Source organism: Manis javanica, chromosome 3 (genome assembly GCF_040802235.1).
Source record: "Manis javanica isolate MJ-LG chromosome 3, MJ_LKY, whole genome shotgun sequence".
In the NCBI taxonomy this organism is placed as follows: Eukaryota; Metazoa; Chordata; class Mammalia; order Pholidota; family Manidae; genus Manis; species Manis javanica.
The window spans coordinates 116872556-116892839 of NC_133158.1; the positions used below are offsets into that span (position 1 = coordinate 116872556).

A 20284-nucleotide genomic window follows, 5' to 3' on the forward strand; every position below is an offset into this window, starting at 1 on the left:
AAGCAAGATTTCTCTGCTACCTGCCCATCAAAACGGCTTCTCTACATTTTAAAATGATATTACTCCATTTTCTCCTTGGGATATAGCATCATAGGAATCACGTGAATAAAAATCACGCAAGAAAAGACGGCAGAATACCTCTCATTTTGAGTATTAACACACATTTTAAAAATTGTAGTAATTTATTCTATATAATACTAGTCGTGAATATATGAACCAACACAGAGACACTTTATGTCCTTAAATTTGTACCTTAATTCATTCTTTATTGAGCACCTCCTACATGTTAGAGATTGTTCGAGGCACTTTGGAGGCAGCAGTGAACAAAACGGACAGCGACAGCTCTTAGCCCTAAGTTTACTTTCTAGAATGCATATAGACACCTTCTCATTTAACAGCCACTTGAAGGGTTGGGGGGAAATGCAACGTACCAAATAGAAATAAAAACAGCCAATCAATTCGGAGAGTCACACAGCCAGTTGGTATTTACCACGTAGCTAGAAAGTACCCCGTGCAGTTAACTCTGGGACCTGTCGGATGGGCCTCCCCCAGAGCTGCCCGGCTCCCTAAGGGGCGCGTCCGGGCTTCCACCGGCCCTCCGCCCCGAGCTGCCTGGCCGCCGCGAAGCCTCCTCCGGCAGGAGCCCGTTCGCCCCGCCGGCCCTGGACGCCCCGCGCGCGGGTTTTGAAGCAGCGCTGCGCACCCGGAGGCGGGGCGCCGCGGGCCCTGCCCCCGACCCACCGCCCGTCCCGACCCGCAGGTCTCAGGTCCCCGCGCGGCGATCGCCCAGAGTGCCCGTGACTTGGGCTTTGGCTGGATGTCTCCTGACCCACGGGACCAGATTAACAGCCTCGCATTAAATCAGAGGGTGGCTCTCGCCGGGAGCCCCGGGCGTCACTGGGAGCTCCCGCAGATTAGAACTCGCCTCTCCTAGCTCCTCCCCCCAGTCCCATGTAAAGCTCCCATCGACTTTTCCGAAAAATCAAGAGTGGCTCAGTTTCTGCAGCGCCTTCTTTCACTGCAAGATGGTAAGTGAGGAGCTGGCGTTAGCTACAAGCTGGCAAAACCTGTGTCTCTGAGAGCTAGTAAGCTTTGCATTTAGAATTCCTTCCACCTTGGAAGCAAGATTTCTTTGCTACCTGCCAATCAAAACGGCTTCTCTTCTGCCCTGTCCCCCTTATCTTATGGCTTTTCCTGTCTTTCCATCTGTCTCTCTCATACTTTCATTCTCCCTCTTTCCCTCTCGCTCGCTCTCTTTTTCTCTTTCCCTGGCATTCCCTATCTCTCTCTCATTCTTTTACCCTCTGTTTACTCTCTATACTTTCTTCCAACTTTCTCTCCCTCTACACCTGCACTCACTTTTCATTCCACCTCTTTCTCTAGATTATGCACATTTGCAAACACTTGGACTTGAGCTAGTCTAGGGGTATTTGGGGTTTTCCTCTCAGGTGTCAATTGCATAATAGCTCAGCTCTGATTCCAATAATAACCTCAGGGAAAGAGCCTACAAACATACTTTTAGAATAAAAGAAAATAGCACTTGATAAACTTATGGCTGAATTTCTTTGGTCTGCACAGCCCAAGCTGGACTTGCTTCAAACTGGGCTTTTTCAAAACCTAACTTACCGGTAATATTAACAAAGTGTGGCTGAACTGACTTAATTTTTTCTCTCTCTTCTGATTTGTTTTTTTCTCTGTTTATGCTATGCTGAATAAAGTCCTCAAATCAACAAAAGACTTGTAATGGTCAAAAGGGGTTTGTCCAAAGCTGGGCTCTGCTGAAATGAATGGCCTTTACCTGATTAAACATTGACAAATAATTAGGAATGGGCTTTTGTACAAATTAACCCAGGAAGGCTGCATACCTGCCCCTGCCTGGACATTTGGAAAGACTGTGTTTGATGTTTGAGGAGTCGGGGGTAGGAGGGTGTTCACTGGTTCAGAACACAGTGGGGAACACATGCCAGGCACTTAGTTGTGGCAAGATGACTTTGGCAGGGCATTGAGACCTGGTGATGGAGAAACCTACAGCTGTGGGTCTGCTGATAACTTATTTCAGTTTTCATTATGTTTACTGGGAGTGACTTGATGCTCCTGTGGTTAGAGTTAGGCATTAGGATCCAACTTTATTTAGTTATCTCTGTAAGAGAGCTGCATGTCAATCTCAGACCATTCAGATCACCATACGGTCCAGCAGCAGTTAAAATTGGAAGAAGGAGGAAGGGAAAAATAGGGCAAGTTTATAATTCAGAAACTAAGAAACTGAAATAAGGGGTTTCATTATATGTCATGCTCTGTCCATTATAGCCTTAGCATTCTGGGTGTGTTGTCTTTCAAAGTTATTAGAAATACAACTAAGGTATTTGCTAGAAAGAGTCAAATAGTTCTTATGTCTTTGAATTATTAAGTGAATTCCATTTACTTAGATTCTGGGTAGCCTGTTAGGTGATTCAGACATGACAACAGAGAATACTCCTGGACATTTACAAATTGGGTCCATCCAATACTAGCCTGTTCTTTGCTGAGAGAGCCTAAGGGAAGTACTGGGTAAACCAAACTGCCAATCCCCTTTTAGTAATTATATTTTGACCACACAAAATTAATCTGAGATCTATACTTAACTGATCTGTTTTGGGTTCACTGTATATAATTTCTGCATCTTTCTTCCACCCTTTTCCCCTTCCAAATTCCTATCACCCATCTCCTGGGGCCTCTCTCCTTCACCCCTCATACTGGGTTTCACAGAACACCGTTCTGCCTTGCCAAGACCAGTACTTTGTAGGAGGCCAGAGCTATAATTGCCCGTATTCCACTACCACGTCAGAATCTAGTGTTGACGTTTCCACGGAGACTTGGGTCTCTTTCTGGGCTGCTGGTCTCCTGGACAACAGAAAGCCCCAACAAGCACCACAGGCACAGGGTAAGTTCTACTCTTCTGCTTTCCTGGTATATCTGAAGCCCTTTTCCAGCACCAATAGTTATAAAGCATCATGGGCTGGAACTCTGTAGAAGGGATGATATGGAAAGCTTAAGGAAGCCCAATGACTCCTGCCTTTTACAGTCTAAATAACCTGCTTTTTAAAAAATACTTGGAAAATAGTGAGAATGGGATTCTTTCCCTTGTCCTCTGGATAATATGTATTTCTTCCTACACTTTACAATTCTTGGAGATTTCCAGCTCACTGAGGAAGTTCGGAGTTTAGGCAAAGCTTTATAACAGTACTCGCGGGATGCTGTTAAGAGTCAAGATACGAGTTGGAGTATTTATTTTAGAATTCAGGAAAGTTCCCTGGGGTATGAGAGAAGAACAAGGGGAAATACTAACTTAATCTTTTATTTCATGGAGGAAATTCTAAGAACAGTGTCTTATTTGTAGAAAAAAGTTAATCATTTCTGCACAAAGATTTCCACTTTGGAGGGGAATAGAACATTGACAGAAAAATGACATATTAATTTTGACCTGGAGCTTAGTAAGCAGTATTTATAAATATTAAAAGGACTTCTCTATTAACACTCAACCTTCTGGAAAAACTCAGACACTTCAGCCCCCGAACACTGAAACACACTTACGTGTCAGGAAGGAAGTTGTTGAATTTTAGCTTTCTACCACAAACAACAGAGAAAACAATGCCCAAGATTCTGAAACCAGTGTATGCAATTTTATTCCTGTCTCTTTACCTATTATTCTAGTTTAATAAAAAAAACAGTAATATTTCAGTTTAAGTAGAGGAGGAACAGAGTCAGACCTGTACTAAATGGGGAAAAGTAAGTAAAACAATTTAGCATATTTTTATTGGAAGGTGTCATTTGCTGTCAAATAAAAAAAAAAACTCTGAAAAAGTATAAGAGACATACAGATGGTGACATTTGAAATATATTAGTTTGGGATGCAGTTTTGAGATTTTCATCAAGCTCTTCAGAGAAGCAAGGTCCAAATTATTTTAAAGTAGGAAGTGCTAGTACATAAAATTCTGAATAAATACTGCCCATCACATTTAACTGACAGGCAGATGAGCTGAGATTTTCATCTGGGGAAAAATGGTAGCATCAAAAACAGGATTTGATTCTAGAGCCAAACACTATATTATCAAGCACTAAAGCTTAGGAACTAAGATATAAACTTGGAAAATATAGTGGAATTGCAATGTTATGCATAGTAGGGGAAAGGAGGATCAATAAATATTGGCATGAGTCTATAACACAGATGGGAAAGTCTTTATAAGTTTAGCAAGCAGGAATGTATATATTAGGGAGGAGGAATGTGACCTCTTAGCTCCTAAAAATTTCAAGTGTAGTCACACTGGCAAAGAGTCCATAAATTTTTTTCTTTCATAGAATTATTGCCCCTTGAAAGCTTTAAATATTTTGTTTTCCTGTGTGGATGCATTAGCTCTTTTTAGAAAGGTAATCAAGCCTATTAGGCTTTCTGAAATCCTTCAGTGACTCTTTATTACACAAAAACTGTAAGTTTTTTTATTACACAGAAAAGTGCAAGTGTGTTTTCTCAGTTATCCATTTGGGGTTTTCACATAGAATCATCCAGTGACTCAAGTTTCCCTGTTCCTAACACGTGTTCATGGGAAGAGGCTCAGCTTTCCTCTCAGCTCTACAGAAACAAGCAGGTATGTGTAGATCATCAGAATATTGAGACTGGCCATGTTCCATGCAGGCCATTTTTTTTATTAAGGTATCATTGATATACAATCTTATGAAGGTTTCACATGAACAACATTGTGGTTACTACATTCACCCATATCATCACCATGCAGTCCATTCTTAATGTCATCCCTTAATACCACATTGCTTCTTTTGCTTTGTTAAATTCATATGGTGACTTTCAGTTGAGAATCGAAGTGGATATATGTCCACAGAGTGATTAAAGTTAGGTGACCAATGTCACATTGAGGAAAATAAAGAAAACACTAATGAAAACAACCACCAAAACCCTCAAGGAAGGAAGACCTGCAGTCAAGCCCTGACTTTATACATTTTAGTTGTGTGACCTCTTGAATCCTTGTTCCTTGCCTATGAAATGGGAATATTTGCACTGCTTTCCTCAAAGTGTTTTTGGAAAGATCAAATAATATGAGTGTGATAGTAGTTTTAAACCATAAGCCACAGCTCATCACTTGGAGAAGGGATGCAAAGATAAACGGTTTTTGCAAAGATTGCTTCATTTTCCATGTTTTGTTTGTTGTTGTTCCTGAGAGAGTAATTTAATCTAGTGGATGTACAAACGCATCAGTCTGAGGCTGCAAGGAGCCAACCCACCTCTTATTTTTTTCTTTTTTTTAATGTGCAGGGAAAGAATGCAACAAAACCTTTCTAAACCCTTTTTTCTGTATTTAAACAGTTGCATGCAGCTCATTTTCCTACATACCTTCCCGATTCTCCTGTGGTTACAATCTTAAAGGCCATATAATCTCTTCAAACACTCAGCAAAGAATAAAAAATCCACAGTACAAAACTGAACAATCAGGTGGTAGGTGGGTGTAGATTGAATTTAGGTCTCTGAGGAGGAGGGCTCCCTGAGGTTGAGTTCATAAAACAAGCAAAATAATAAAAAAGTTTAAGCAGGTTAGGGATCAGTGGCATTATTATAAGGTTACAAAGTCAACATAGTAGAGCAGCTTTCACCATTGTCTGCTTTTTGCAGCTCCAAGATACTCTGGTGCAGAAGGAGGAAGAACTTGCTAGGTTACATGAAGAGAATCATCATCTCAGACAATACTTGACCTCTGCTTTGGTTAAATGTCTTGAGGAAAAGGCCAAGGTATGTAACTCTCCCCTTTGTAAGGACAGAGCTGTGATTTGAGAAAACAGACCATTTGGGTAAAACTCCTTGATTAACTCTAAGAAGTGTACTAAAAAACACGGTTTGGAGTGCATTTAGAGGATGGGTAGATTTTTCTAAAGGGAATACATACAGCATCAAGAATTTTTACACATGGTTTCCTGGAAGTATCTCAATTGTAGATTTTACCATATATTTTAACGAGAGTTCCTTAAGAATCAAAAGCCAGTCAAGGGAATTGCTGAAACAATAGAGGTTAATCAAACGACAGTTAGATAGATGGAACACTGGAATGGGAATCACATCTCAGAGATACTCGGTTCTTTTATTTACCTGTTTGACTTTTGGTAAATCACTCCCTCACTGAGGGCCTCAGTTGCCTTCATCTGTAAATGGATGAGCTAAAACATCTTTTAAGAGTCTCCTCAGCTCTAAAATGTTACGAATATGGCTGGAGCCTAGATCTCTTGACTGGCAATTAAATATCACCAATCACATTATCTTTTAATGAACATCTTTTCTTACAGTTACAAAATGAACTATTTCTAATCACAGATAAATAGTGTACCCATAGTCCCTTTTTGTTCTTCCTTACTTTGGGTTTTGTATTTTTTTTTTGTTATCTGTTTGCCTTTGGTTTTCATTATTGCTTCTATCATGAATCTTTACCTTCTTGACATGCTACATTATTTGATATCTACTCTTACGAGTCATATCAGTTCAGAGAAGAATGGATACCATATTTGATTCTTTTGCAGCTCAGTTAGCTTTGTTAATAAAGGGAACACTTCTCACATTTATTAGCCTGAGCTCGTAAATCTCCACCATTCCTCAACTAAAGGAGTTATTAAGTTAGTAAGTGATAGTAATTCAGCACTTTTTCTCTCATTCTTGATTTTTCAAGATTAAGAATAATATAATACATCTCACACAGGATGCAATCTGGAAGTGAAGGAAATCAGAAGCAGTGTTAGTATTTCTAGCGGTTCTGTCTAGGTTCAGATAGCTTAGGTTTCACTCTTGGCTGCATGATCCAGGCAAGTCACTGATAGGCCTGGACTTCAGTTTCAATCATTAAAGAGGATTTTAATACTGCCTATATAAAATGAGACTGTGCATGTAACCAGTGTTCAATACATGATAGTTGCTATTATTGCCATTATAACAACAATTACTTCCTTCAATTGAAATTTTAAAGGCATCATTTCTTCTTTTCAATTTTTAAATGACCAGTAAAAAATATGAATTGGAGCTTCTAGGTGGTAAATTTTCATCATGGATCTTAATTTAGAAAAATAAGTTAATCTAATCAGTGTGCATGGGAGATTTTTCAGGAATTTCAGTGACTAGTAAATATTTGAAGGAGTTGTAATTAGAAAGAGTAAAGAAAATGATCTTGGTTGATTATCTGATTGTATATTTTCAAATATTACTTCTCCAGAAATTGTTGTCAGCAGATGAGCTCTCCAAAGCATATGGGAAATTCAGGAAGGGGAAGAGGAAACCGAGAGAGCAAAGGTATGTTCCTCCAGAGACCCCCCATCGCAAAAATGCCAGGAGGAACCTCTCTAGAGAATTTGCCACTTGTGAAGAACAACCTGGGCCCCCCGTGGATCCCTGGGTTCTTCAGACGCTCGGGTTGAAAGACCTCAACACCATTGATGACACCTTCCCAGCTAACTACAGTGCCCTGCCTTCCCATCCCAGAAGGATCGCCAGCACATTTCCCCAGGTTCCGGACGATGCGGTGGATTATGAAAATGTCCCCCAGGAGGATCTGCAGATGGACTATGTGGGTGACAGAACAACCCTCTCTAACAGCACTGCCAGGCACAGGAAAGATTCTTACTTCTTTTCTCAACCTGTGAATCCCACAGGAGGGCTGCAGACTCTTCCTTACTATACTGCTGATGTGTCCCCCAATAAGACGGAGATGGCCTTTTCCACCTCCCTGAGCCCTCACTGTAATGTGAAAACTCATTCCTTCCACCAGGGACAAGCCTTTGTTCGTCGAGATGAGGAGGGAGGCTGGAAGTTTACCTGGGTCCCTAAGCAGTCTTAGTGACCTCTCATCTGTCACACAGGACTGCCATGCACTCTGTTTACGAAGGCCTCTCTTGCCCTTGAACCTGACCGTGTGGAATATGGAAGCTATTGCCCAGACTGTGTCCTGCCACTTTAAATGTCACTCTCCATGACCCACTTCAATCTGCAGAGAATAGCTTCCAAGAATCCATAATGAAACATGCCTACTCTTCTTTCACCTAGATTTGACTTGTTTACACAGCAATACCTGCTGTTGACTTCCTCCCTTTGCCCTATACTTGAAAAGGTATTTTCCAATTGCCTGAATATTCCTTTGAGACCTACCTGTGCTATTCCAATGGTAATGTGTCTGACAGCTTTTCTTCTTTCATCAAGCAGTTTAACGTTCACAGCCTTCACCTTTTCACTTTTATCTCTCTCCTGCTCCTCTTCATTTCTGAAAACTGCCTTTAAAATGAGTGTTATTATTCCTCCGAGTGCCTGCTGCTGAGTGTTCAGATAGCTGGGGGTGGGGTAGAAACAAGTGTCTTTGCCATCACCATTCCTGAAGGTATGATGTAAATGTGCGCAGTGTGATGTGCAACTCAGTGCGCCCGGGGGCCCCATGCTGGGGTTGACAAAGAGCCTCTCCAAACAGCTGTAACTGCTGGTGAGCAATGCCACTGATAAATTAAAAGATGAAAGAAGATGAAAACTACTTTGAAATGCCCCCCATGGAAAATCAGCTCCTGTGGGCACCTGGCAGTGTCTCTTTAGCCATCATGGCTCAGACAAGAATATTTTTGAGGTGCTTGTGTAACAAAACTCAGATTCTGACTAACTTTTATTGCTGAAAGTATAGTCTAGCCTAGCTCTGCCACTGCCTCACTCACTCAGTCATTCATATATTCATTTCATCATCATTGATGCACCCAAAATATTTGTAGAACATGTGCCAGCTATCAGACATTGTGTTATGGAGTGGTGAGCAAGTTAGGCACGGTGGCCACCCTCATGAGACAACCACTCACCTGCCGTGACCTTGGTAATGCTGCTTCCCAAGTGTGAAGATTCAGGTCTCTCAGCTGCAGATCACAGAAGTTGGACTAGATAATCACTAATATCCCATGACTTGAGGTTGGATGTGTCCCCTTTACCCTAACACTGCCCTCCCAGGCCACTGTTCTCTCTAGTTTTGATAGGCATTGCAGGTATGTTGGGTGAACTTCATATGCAATTTTAAAAAATGTATGCTATTTGTAGTCAACACCAGAAGTCATCGGTCTGATCCCAGTATTCTTTTTTCTGGCACGAGCCCATTTTGCAGGCCAATTCAGTCTGTGTGAGAGTAAGTGGCATCTAACAAATAGAGACATAAATTAATTTTTAAATGAGTATGCATAGAATTAATGCAAATATCGACATCAACAATTTCTCTCTTTCTAAATAAAAAAATGTATTCTTAGTGCTCATGCTAGTTCTCTTCCTTACCAATGCCACAAGCACCCTGTCCTTCCAGAATAATGTACGTATCAAAGATGTGCACCCAGGTCTCTGGGGACTAAATAACAGTTAATGACAGAATCCACCATGTTGAGCCTCTTTCCTATTTTTCTCTTTTCCCCCCTCAGTCATCCACCTTGTGCAATCAGTGCCTGAGAGCATGGCCGTTTGGGATTCTTTGTAAGAAGACATCCCTTCTGTTGCTGTTGCTGTTTGGATTTTGCTTTATTTTGGTGATGTGAGCAAATACTCTGTTTTATAAGGTTTTGTTACCACCCAGTTTTCTTTATAATTTTTGAAAGGGAATCCAAGATAGTAACTAATATGATTCTCAAGAATATTTTCATGACTTTAGGAAAAGAGAACATGCTCAATTTGCTAAAAAAAAAAAAAAAGAAAAAAAAACAAAAACAAAGACAAAATGAAAAGAGTACCTTTTAAATTCTGTGTATCTATACTTTCAAATTTAGTATCTGTGCCCCAGTGGGTGAAATTAATCTCTTTTTAAAATAACCAACTTATGAATTAGAATTTATAGTATTTTAATACCCTAGGAATCAATAAAGCAACGTAATTATTTTGAAAGTCTAAATGATCAAACTGTGAAACAAAATCGGTCAGTCAACAAATATTTATTTCACATTTTGATGTGCCTTTTCCTGTGTTATGGACCATGATGAAACACCCAGGCTTGCCACGATACATTTGGTACATAAACAAAGCCACATAAATTGTAATAGCTTTTAAGTGAAACTTGAGCTCCACTTTGTTTAAAGATACTACAGCACACATGGTAAATTATGATAACATGCTCTAGTTTATATCATGGTTGGTAGTATGGAAGAAAATTACCACATCTTCTTTCAAACATTTCTACAGACATTTGATATTCATTTGAATCATGTATAGAAAATTATTTGTTGATGTTTGAGAAATTGGAAATTTCTCTCACCTGAGTGAATCTAACTTTAATGGTTTTACCATGCTCCTTCAGTAAACCACAGTTAATATTCTAATATAAAGTGAGAAATAAAAACTAAATGCTTCTGTGATTGTGATGAATATTTTATATTGCATAAGACATTTTCTAATAATGGATTTTCTTCTCCTAGGTTTTACCCATGATCCTGTTGATTTGCCCCTTTGTTGTATAGTGTATATGGACAGACCAGTATCTTCAGCATTTACAGTTTAATGGTTCATTCCCTTATCCAGGATACATACTGAGGCTTTTGGGTGTTAAGTGGCCTAAAGACTCCAGTGTTTTGTGGGTACAACACTCTCTTGCATAACGTCCCATAAAAATTAGAATTCAGTATCAGTTTTTAAAATTTGATAGTATTTTCAATGCTCTCTGATCATCTGAAAATAAATCATACTTGAATCTCACTAGTATGTAGAAAATAAGGGCGATTGGGAAGCTTCACTTATGAAAATGACAATTAATGAATGGGATTATTTAAAACTGCAGTAATGTTAAACTATAATTTTAGAAAATAGGAAGAAAAAAACTATGTGAATCAGTGGGAAGAACTGCTTATTTTATCCATGTTAAGAAAACAGAAATTTTTTAAAAGTGTGATAAATAATTCAACAGTGGATCTATATCACAGGTGTAGAGGAAAGTACAGATTTATTATATCCAGTGGTAATTTTTTATAAGTTTACTTCTTGCCTATAAAGATACACAATTTTACATTTCAGTTTACCATAAGATTCATATAAGCAAATACCAAATTCACCACTTTTTATTTTTCATGAAACCAAATAAAATTGGTTTATACACTACAAATATATGAGGTGAATATATTTCTTAATGTATTTGTCATATTTTTATCTACATTTGTTTTACACAAACATAACCAGACATCTGATTATAATTCTTACATGGGAAATTCTATAAATGTAAAATATAATTTAACACTTAATATTTTAAAGGGTTACAATTTGTGATTTAAAATATTTCTAATTATATGTGAGTTAATTTTGTAATGAATTTAAGTCTAATAAATGACAAAATATACTTAATCCTACTTTTGGCCCTTATTTTAGAAATGTTTTCTCAGGAAACAGAACAATAGACTAAGAGAAAGTTTTCTGTACTCATTTCAGCCATATATTTTATGTCATAGAAAGAATATGTATTTTAACTCCCAAGTAGTGGTATGATTAATAATTGAGGCACTTATTCAACAGATAATAGCCTGTGTTAGGCTCTGCAGAAGATACAAAAATGAACACGTGCTTAATTAAACTAACTTGGCTATAAACAAGTGAAACATAAACATGCTTAACCAAAACAAGGACATTCGCTCTTGTAATTAAAAAGTTTGTACTTCAGATATGGCTGGATCTAGGTGCTCAAGCAATATTGACAGAAATCTGGTTTGAGATCTAAAGTAAGGCTTAAGATTAGAAATGAATTCCGGAATGGTATTAAGACAGTACTCACCACATGAGTGCATGACAGAAACCAAAATGGGATAGGCAATGTGAGCTTGAAGAGCAATAAGTTATATCCCCTAAGATATTCTCTACTTTTGTGACATTCTTCTTGTATTTCACATTGTAACTCCCCCAAAAGGAATAAAGCCTCAGTTGAATGTTCCAGACTGGTCTTAGTTACATCATGAGAAATTGTGAAAACATTAGGGTGTCTGCATATGAAAATTGTGAGATTGTCCCTGAGGCTATTCTGTAGGCCCTATATCCCTAAGGGGGAGATTAATAGAGAAAATGACTTAAGACTTGTATATCAGCCCAGGAACCCATTGCTACATGGAAATTCTCTTGTTACCATTCACGTGTAACCTGAAATGTATTCAGTTCCTTTACTGAGGTATTTGTTGTTATTGGGTGATGCTATCCCCCACCCACAACTGGCTTGGAGAAAACTATCTAAATCATATTCACTCGAAATGACCCTTGTATATAGATGGAATTAGGACAAGTTATTAGGACCACCTCATTAGAAAGAGGTAGGTATCTTGATTCCTATTTTACAGATGAGAAAACTGGCTCTAAGTGTTTTATGGCTCACATTATAATAAGTATTTGAGGTCCTAGATAACTCTGGCACTGACTTCAGGTCCTATTTTCTTTCTACTATATCACACAAGGATGATGTTTAGGTCCAGTAAATGGGCTTATAGTCCACAGTCTGTTATAGACTATTACAGGCCTCAGAGCTGAAGGCTAGAAGTTGGAGAGGCTCTTAAATCTTTATTTACCTGAATCAGGGCACTATCTGGGGGTCCAATCCTCCAAGTACCATTTTTGCTAGAAGTGTTTGTTCAGAAGAGACCCAAATCACCTGCTGTCATTTCAAAAGAGATAAGTGAATGAATTGAAAACTCATTCAGAAATTTGGGATACAGAGGATAGGATGAAGAAGAGACTATTCATGGTCCAAAGTACTAATGTGCTTCTTAAATGGAAAAAAAAGCAGATTATGTTTTTAAAAATCTTTCTAAAAATTTAAAAGGAAAATAAATCTTTCTCCCAATATTGCTGCTCATATAAAGGCCAAAAGAGTACAGTTCATAAACAATGCTCATGAAATCTCTCTCTCCCTCCTTTCATGCAGGAAATAGATTTTATATTCACATAATGGCATTATTCACTTTCCAGTCACTCCTTCTAAGTATAGCTCTCAGCGACAGTGAAGTAATCAAAGAAGCGTATTTACAGTGCTGAGCCCTCTGCTAACACTCAGGGAGCCTTCTGTCCTCTCACTTTGGAAATCAGGGGTCAAATGATACCTTTCCAGGGACACAGCAGCTGTTTGTTTCCTTCTCTCTCAGGTTTATAATCTGAAATAACAAGGCCTAGAAAGGGTGTTCAAGGTAATTTCTCATTTCAAGAGACTCCTTCATGCCCAATGGGCTGGTTCCTCTGGGATGAGGCCAGGGCCTCAGATCCACAGCCAGGAGCTTTCTAAAGGTAATGTTCCCTCAGGCCTCCAGTTGCTCTGAAGCTAATAGCAAGAGACGCCCTTTAATAACTGTGAAGTGAGAAGTCAGAACCTCTTGTTATAATCAGGCAAAAGGCCAAAACACACCCCTCTTTTCATTTTGGTCTCCTGAGATTTGCCACCATATAGAAGCCACAGAGTCAGTCTTCTTCCATCCCTGGCTCCTAAGGGAGTCACTGTGGGTGGAACCTGGAAGTGGTATCTGCACAGTGAGACCCAAGGTCCCAGCCCTTGGTAGAGCTGTGTGTGCATCCCAGACACCTCAGTTTCCTCCGAGTAAGCACCATATTGCCAGGGATTTAGTCTTTTTTTCTCTGTCTTCAGGATCCCAAGTAGCCCACCTAGCCCATCTTCTTGTCCTTGTTCCCAATTTCTACAATAGTTCTAATTAATATGCTGCTTCCTTTTGAAACGACAGAGGTTGAATTAGGCTTTTTGTGAGCCATCCTGTTAGCAACAGTGGAAGATACATGGCTGGAGACCTAGACCAGCCCTCTGATGGATGTAAATAACATCTTTTTAATAGCCTTGGAACAGGCTTCTAGAAGACTGTTTAGTATCTATGGTAATTATTAGGATGTAATCATGTCAGCAGATCAGACAACAAACAAATTACTCACACTCCCCTTTCTTATGGTGTGGTGATGTTATGGACCAGAAGAGGACTCTAGTCAACAAACTGAGTTCCGTCACTCACAGCTGTGTGACCTAAGGAATTAATTTAGTCTTCCCCAGCCTCAGCGTATCCACCTGTAAAATGGAGAGAATGCTTGCCCTATCTCATAAGTTGGTGAGGTAATTTTATAATTTTTAAGAATCATGTGTAAGTTTTGATTCCATCATTTACCACAACCGTCACACAGAGTAAAAGTCCATTTTGGCTTAATTTTGGAGTGAAAACCTCCATACTTCATAAAATACATTTTAAATTAGTTACATATTTCTACTGATTCAATTCAATAAATGCTCACTGTTTGCCTATTATGCCCAAAATGCAATTTTATGTTCTAGGGATCATGGCCCACATCTGAAAGAGCTTACAAGTTGGTGAGAGGAAAGAAACCAGGAAAGGATTATTGAAGGCAGGAGGTCAGAGACATACGTTGAATATAAAGTTAGAATTGCCTCAGAAGAAGTAGAAGTAGAAGGGAAAAAAAAGAAGAAACTTTCAACAAGGCAAAATGTAAGGAATATTTTGGGAATGATGACTAACTAGATACTAGATATTTATAAAATATATCTTCTTGGAATCCAGAGAAAATATCTGTATAATGACACAGACTGCAGCCTCTATGAATATTCTATTAGTAATTAAAGGGAGGTAACACCCAAAAAACCCAAAAGAGTAAAGACAAGAATTCAGATATATCATTTGCATCTTTAATATAAGATAATTTAGACATAACCTTTCACACCCATTTACATTTATTTAATATAGTAACTAGTAAAGTAGTCCAACTTCTACAGATTTCCTTTAAAATGCTCTCTGTTTCTTAAGACTAAGTCAGACCTACCCTTCACAGACAAAGGTATGGGGATGCAGGTAGTCGAAATTACCATCTTTTCCTAATTGGTATCCATCAGCTTAGATTTCAAAATTCTATGTATTTTTTTAACACACTAATATTGCTCTGCAGACCTTAAATGCACTGCATATATAGCATGAGGACTAGGAAGAGTGTATTGTAGTGGTCATTACATTTTTGGAAATTTCAGTGAGAAGAGTGCCTATCCCAAGTGCTTTCTCTTGAGAAGAAGGGCAAGGAAATTTCTCCCTTGGAGTCGAATGAAAGTATGCAAGGGGCTCCCGTAAAGAGTAAGTGAGACACAGTAAGGGAATGTGAGCCTTGTTTCCCTGGATTGACACTGGCAGCAGCAGTGTGACGCTGAATGGTAGGGAAATGAAACGGGTGGCAGCAGAGCAGTCTGGATGCCAAATGTTCAAGGGAAGAGGATGCCTGTGATTGATTAAATGCTGCAGAAGATGCTGGGTTTGAGACATTTATCTCCCAGGCAATGGGCATGCTAGGCAAGACTCCTGGGTGCACATCTGGTGGTATGAGCTAAAGTTAGGGGAAGGGGCTGTTAGAAGTGGGTAAGCCAAAGCAGTGTGGAAGTAATTCCACCCTAGAACGTCCGCCCCCACAAATGTATCCCCAAGGAGCAAGATCATGTAATTTACTGTCCAAGCTGTGACTTTTAGAGTGACAAATAAAAAATTGGAAGGAATATGGGGACATTTAACCTTAGACTATTGCAACCAGACTAGATACATGTCTAAAATTTATAGAAAAATCAACTTTTGGATGTCTGCTACAGCCAGTAGATAGAGGACAAGAGCCATTCATATTACCTAGAAAAGCAGCAACTATGAATAACAATAGACTAACTTCATCTAGTGAGTTAAATGGGCACTCAAAAGAGAGGGAAGCAGATGTGTCAAAAGCAGAACTCCTACACCAGTTGAACCCACATTGGGGGAGAGGAATCAGTTGTAAGATTACTCAATCAGTTATAAGAGTAAAGCTTAACCTCAACTGGACTTCATTTCATCAACAAAAGTGACCTAAAACATGTATTTACCCCAAAATGGAAAAGATAATTCAGCACAACATGGATGATATCAGCAAAAGGGAAAAATAAAGCCAAAACATCTTAATACTTTCATGAGTTGATATCTCCCAAAAAACTAAGTGTTTGTGAAGAATGAAAAATAATTGAACAGAGAAATGCAGTAGACTTTTGGAAATGAACTGGGGCTCATTTGCAGAGTCATCAAAATGTAGAGTAAAACCAAGTCAAGTTAGATGTATTTTCTTCAGTGACCAGGAGCTTATAATCAAGTCATAAATTACAAGTAAATATATAATGACAGAAAAAGAAAAAAATTAAATTGCCACAAAGTTCTTCACCTAACATATTAACATACATATTTACATATATGTGTTAAAAATGTACATTGAAAAAATAAATATGTATTAAAAATTTATATATATATGTATACACACACTATATAATATGTATATATATGCAATAGCATAACCTTTTTTTCCAAGAAACACTAACATTTTTCCATGCAACATGACTTTCAATTAATAGTATGGCTAGTGTGTAAATTTACTACTTTTAAGAGCATCTTTAATAATCACTTATTCTCTAATTTTCAGTAGTATATATAACTACCTATTCTCAAATATGATGGTTTTCAATTTTCTTTATTATATATAAGGTAACAGTCAGCAATAGACAGTCTGTGGATACAAATTTTCCTTACTTCTTAGAACAGTAGTTGCTTTGTGAAAAGACATTTACACTTTTAATGATTTGAACATAAACAGAAAAAAAAAAAGCCAGGCCTTATTCTCAATGCTCTATTTACATAAACAATAAAGAATTACTCTATGTTGGAATGACAGTGACTGAGAAAACCCCATCTAAGTATTCAACTGCCTCTGGTTTTGAAGGACCAGAAAGAAATTCTTTGGAATCCTACACATGAAGATTTTGTTGTCTTACAATGCAAAATCATGTGCCTAATGTTAATAAGCATCTGCAAATCTCCATTTGTTGTGAGTCACATCTATTGAAAGAAACACTCAGGAAAATTCTGATGGACATGTAAAATTTCAGGTATTGATTTAGAAGCTTAATTTAATAAAATTACTTCAATCAATAGGACTCACATCTAACTTGTTGGCTAAAAATCATCACTGAGATCCCTAAACCCTTTAGGTGGTCCGGTCATCTACTTCCCACTTATATCTCAGAGGACTTGGGCTACCCTTTTCATGCAGCATCTTTTCAACTGTGGCTCTCTCTTACTCAGATACCTGAAATATTTTCAAAACCATCTAGAAAAACAGTATTTGGCTCCTGTATCAAGGACAAACAGAAAGTAGGTAGTTTAGAAAGGGAGAAAGACTGAGTGGGGAGGATAGTCAAACACATTTGCTTTGACTCTTCCCACTGCATCATTATGTTCTCAGGTGTGTCTCTTTACCTCTAAGTAATCACTGCTGCCATCAATATATTTTGAAACCATAAGGTATGTTACTTACTTAAATCTACAATCTGTGATAAGCCTCTTGTTTCTCCTTAGCATAGAAAGATCAAGCTCATGATTTATTTTTACAAAACATTTCTATTTTTTTTAATCACACAGGCTTATGGGAAAAATATTAGAAAACAGAGCTAAGCAAAAAGGACAACCATAACTCTGAACGCTATGCACATTTCTGCATACATCTCCTCTTTTATACACAAATGTATATTTTAAAGACTATTGTATTTGTTTTCTTTTTATTTATAATTTTTTATACTTAAGAAATAACTTAAGTAGCAGTATTTGTTCATACAGAAAAGGAGGTAGGAATTTTGAATTAGGTGATCTTTTTGTTGTCTGCCCAACGGAAATAAGATTGATTTTTTAAAAGGATGTTTATTAAGGTAAAGCTACTTGAAGACTTTATGAATACTTTAGAATGATTACAGTGGGTTATTATATTCCTTTGCCAATAATTTTGGAATATATATTTATTTGTGTGGGAAACAATAATTGCCCTATTGAATCCAAGGTGTACAGATTTACAAAAATGTTCTTGGTTCCATTGCCCTGACCAAGGTGCTGAAATTATATCCCAACTGTCAAGAAGCATAAGAAAATGGTTATTCTTTTCCATTGTATTTCTAATTGCATCCAAATGAGGTATATAGCAAGATACTAAACAATTCTCAACATCACCCCACCCAAAGAATAACAGGCTACTGTAAGCAAAATTATAGCTGAAGACTAAGATAAAAGCATGCTATAGCCCATCCAAAAATATTGAATGTTTGGAAAATAAGCAATCCTATATGACACACTTAAGAGCCCATAACACAAACATATACACACAACAGAAATTGCATATAGATATTATCAGGATAGAAATTATAATTACTCTGATCTTAGAGAAGGCAGTGAATTCACGGAAAAATACTGTGCTGTATTTTCTTACTTTTATCACTGAATTCAAGTATCAAATTTAGGCAAGAGGCAAGAACCCACCACTTCAATGTCTTTGCTCTCCCTGGCATTTCTCTTCTCTCAGTTTCTGTTGAAATGTTTTCTACCTCTAAATTCTCCCCTTATTATTTACATGATTTACCATCTAAGTGTAATTAAATACATTGAACACATGTCATTCAGTTATTACTTTGTCAAAATCCATCTACATTTCATTCACTCACTAAAAATTACTTAGGATAAAGGATAAACAATGAGTATGTGGGTTAAGACAAATACAAATATGTATAATACACATGTTTTTAAGTAGTACATTCCAGAGAAGAATAAAAATAGCGACATGGAGACTCAATATAGAAACAGATCACATCTAGCTTGGAAAAGGTAGTTATTGTAAGAGTATGAATAAGGACTGAGGAAGTGGCATTTGATCTGGGCTTTGAAAGACTGTTAAAATTTTGACTAATGGAGATTGGAATAACATTTAAGAAGAAAAAGGTAAGAACAAAATCATGAGGGAAGAAATTTGTAGTTTATGAAGTAAAATAATGATATATAAAACTAGGAAGTTAGGTGGCAATAAAATAGCCTATTCATCCAGAAAAATTTTACCAGGCTTAGACTTATCCTTTAGAAAACAGGTTTGTGCAAGCTGTTAAAAAAATGTTATTTCAGGTCTCTCTATTTATTTACTTATTTGATATTGGCAAGTTTTAATTTATGTTTTTTCTATATTGAGATACAGAAAATGCATAAGGAAGATAAAATAGCAATAAATGTAGGAGGAAGTAGAACAATAAGGAGTTTAATATCCTTAAAGTGGTAATAGTAATAGAGAGGATATTCAGAAAAGACAGCATTTCATTCTTAACAAATCCTCTAATATGCTGGAATTCCTGTAAAGAAAGTACTTGGATTTCGATTAATTATAATTGTAATTTTCAAACAAACTGGAAAATATTTATCAAGATAGTTATTTGAAACTTAGTCATTGAACAAATACAATGTTAACTGATGTGTAATATGAGATACTAAATTTGCTCACTTTAGGAAATAACTATGTCTATGCTACATCCCTTTGTCTTTAAAAAGCTTATATCCTAGTTTGGGATACAGGTATACAAACAGGTAACTTATATATCACTATAAGTCACATGAATAAAAAACACCATTGAAGGGATTTAGCAGTATGATGTAGAGGAAAGGGCATTGCAGCGAGAGTCTGGAATCTGAGTTCTTTTTTATTGAAATATGGTTGATATACAACATTATATTGGTATTAGGTGTACAACATTGTGATTCAACAATTGTACACATTACTAAATGCTCTGTCAATATACAAGAATGCTACAGTATTATTGAAAATCTGAGTTCTAATTCTGCTTGTCAGTTATAGTCTGTGTGACCTTGTCCTAATTCAGGTTCTTTAGGAAACATGTTCTGATAAAATATTTGTATGTAGAAGATTTAATGGAGTGCCCATATACATATCTCCTTTGGTGTAGTTTCCTTTAACTGAAGTGATATTATGCAGTATTCTAAGTGATGCCGGCCAAGACCCTGAGGACTAGAAGGCAAGCCTATAACTTAAGTATATATCTACCTCAGTCTAAATGACTTGCATCCCTTTTATGATGGAAGAGCCCAATGCAGTCATCTTAAAACCAAATAACTAATGGTCTCTTAGAGGGATGGGGCAGAGACTCTGTATCGTCCCTAATGATGGCAGGTTGACATTTAGCAGTAGCTAGAGCTAAATCAGATTTGGGTAGTTGAAGACAATGTTGGTAGTCTAGGTACACATAGCCTCTATCTCCACCACCAAGGCTGCTCAATTCATGAGCCTATGTGTTGCCTGTAGTGCCAACGATGCCTCTCTCATGATAGATTTTTATTTGGTGGGTGTTAACTTGTAATAAAAAATCTTCATACTTCACATCCACTCCCATAGGGAGTTTTAAATATATTGTCTTGCTTAGGAGTG

The 20284-nt window shown here is 37.6% G+C and overlaps 1 protein-coding gene across 1 annotated transcript; it reads left to right on the forward strand.

The window, feature by feature from the left end:
* The first annotated feature begins 761 nt into the window (after window positions 1-761).
* GMNC (geminin coiled-coil domain containing) lies at window positions 762-11208 on the forward strand. The gene is made up of 5 exons (XM_017673181.3): window positions 762-1028; window positions 2746-2920; window positions 4534-4622; window positions 5657-5773; window positions 7236-11208. The coding sequence occupies exons 1-5, from the start codon at window positions 1026-1028 to the stop codon at window positions 7854-7856; spliced, it is 1005 nt and encodes a 334-aa protein (XP_017528670.1). The 5' UTR covers window positions 762-1025; the 3' UTR covers window positions 7857-11208.
* The last annotated feature ends 9076 nt before the right edge of the window (window positions 11209-20284 follow it).

What these genes read in the sequence shown, in the direction of transcription:
- GMNC (XM_017673181.3), top strand. An exon ending in ACAAGCACCACAGGCACAGG is followed by an intron (nt 2,921 to 4,533) that starts GTAAGTTCTACT and finishes GTTTTCACATAG; the next exon opens with AATCATCCAGTGACTCAAGT. An exon ending in GTCTTGAGGAAAAGGCCAAG is followed by an intron (nt 5,774 to 7,235) that starts GTATGTAACTCT and finishes TTACTTCTCCAG; the next exon opens with AAATTGTTGTCAGCAGATGA.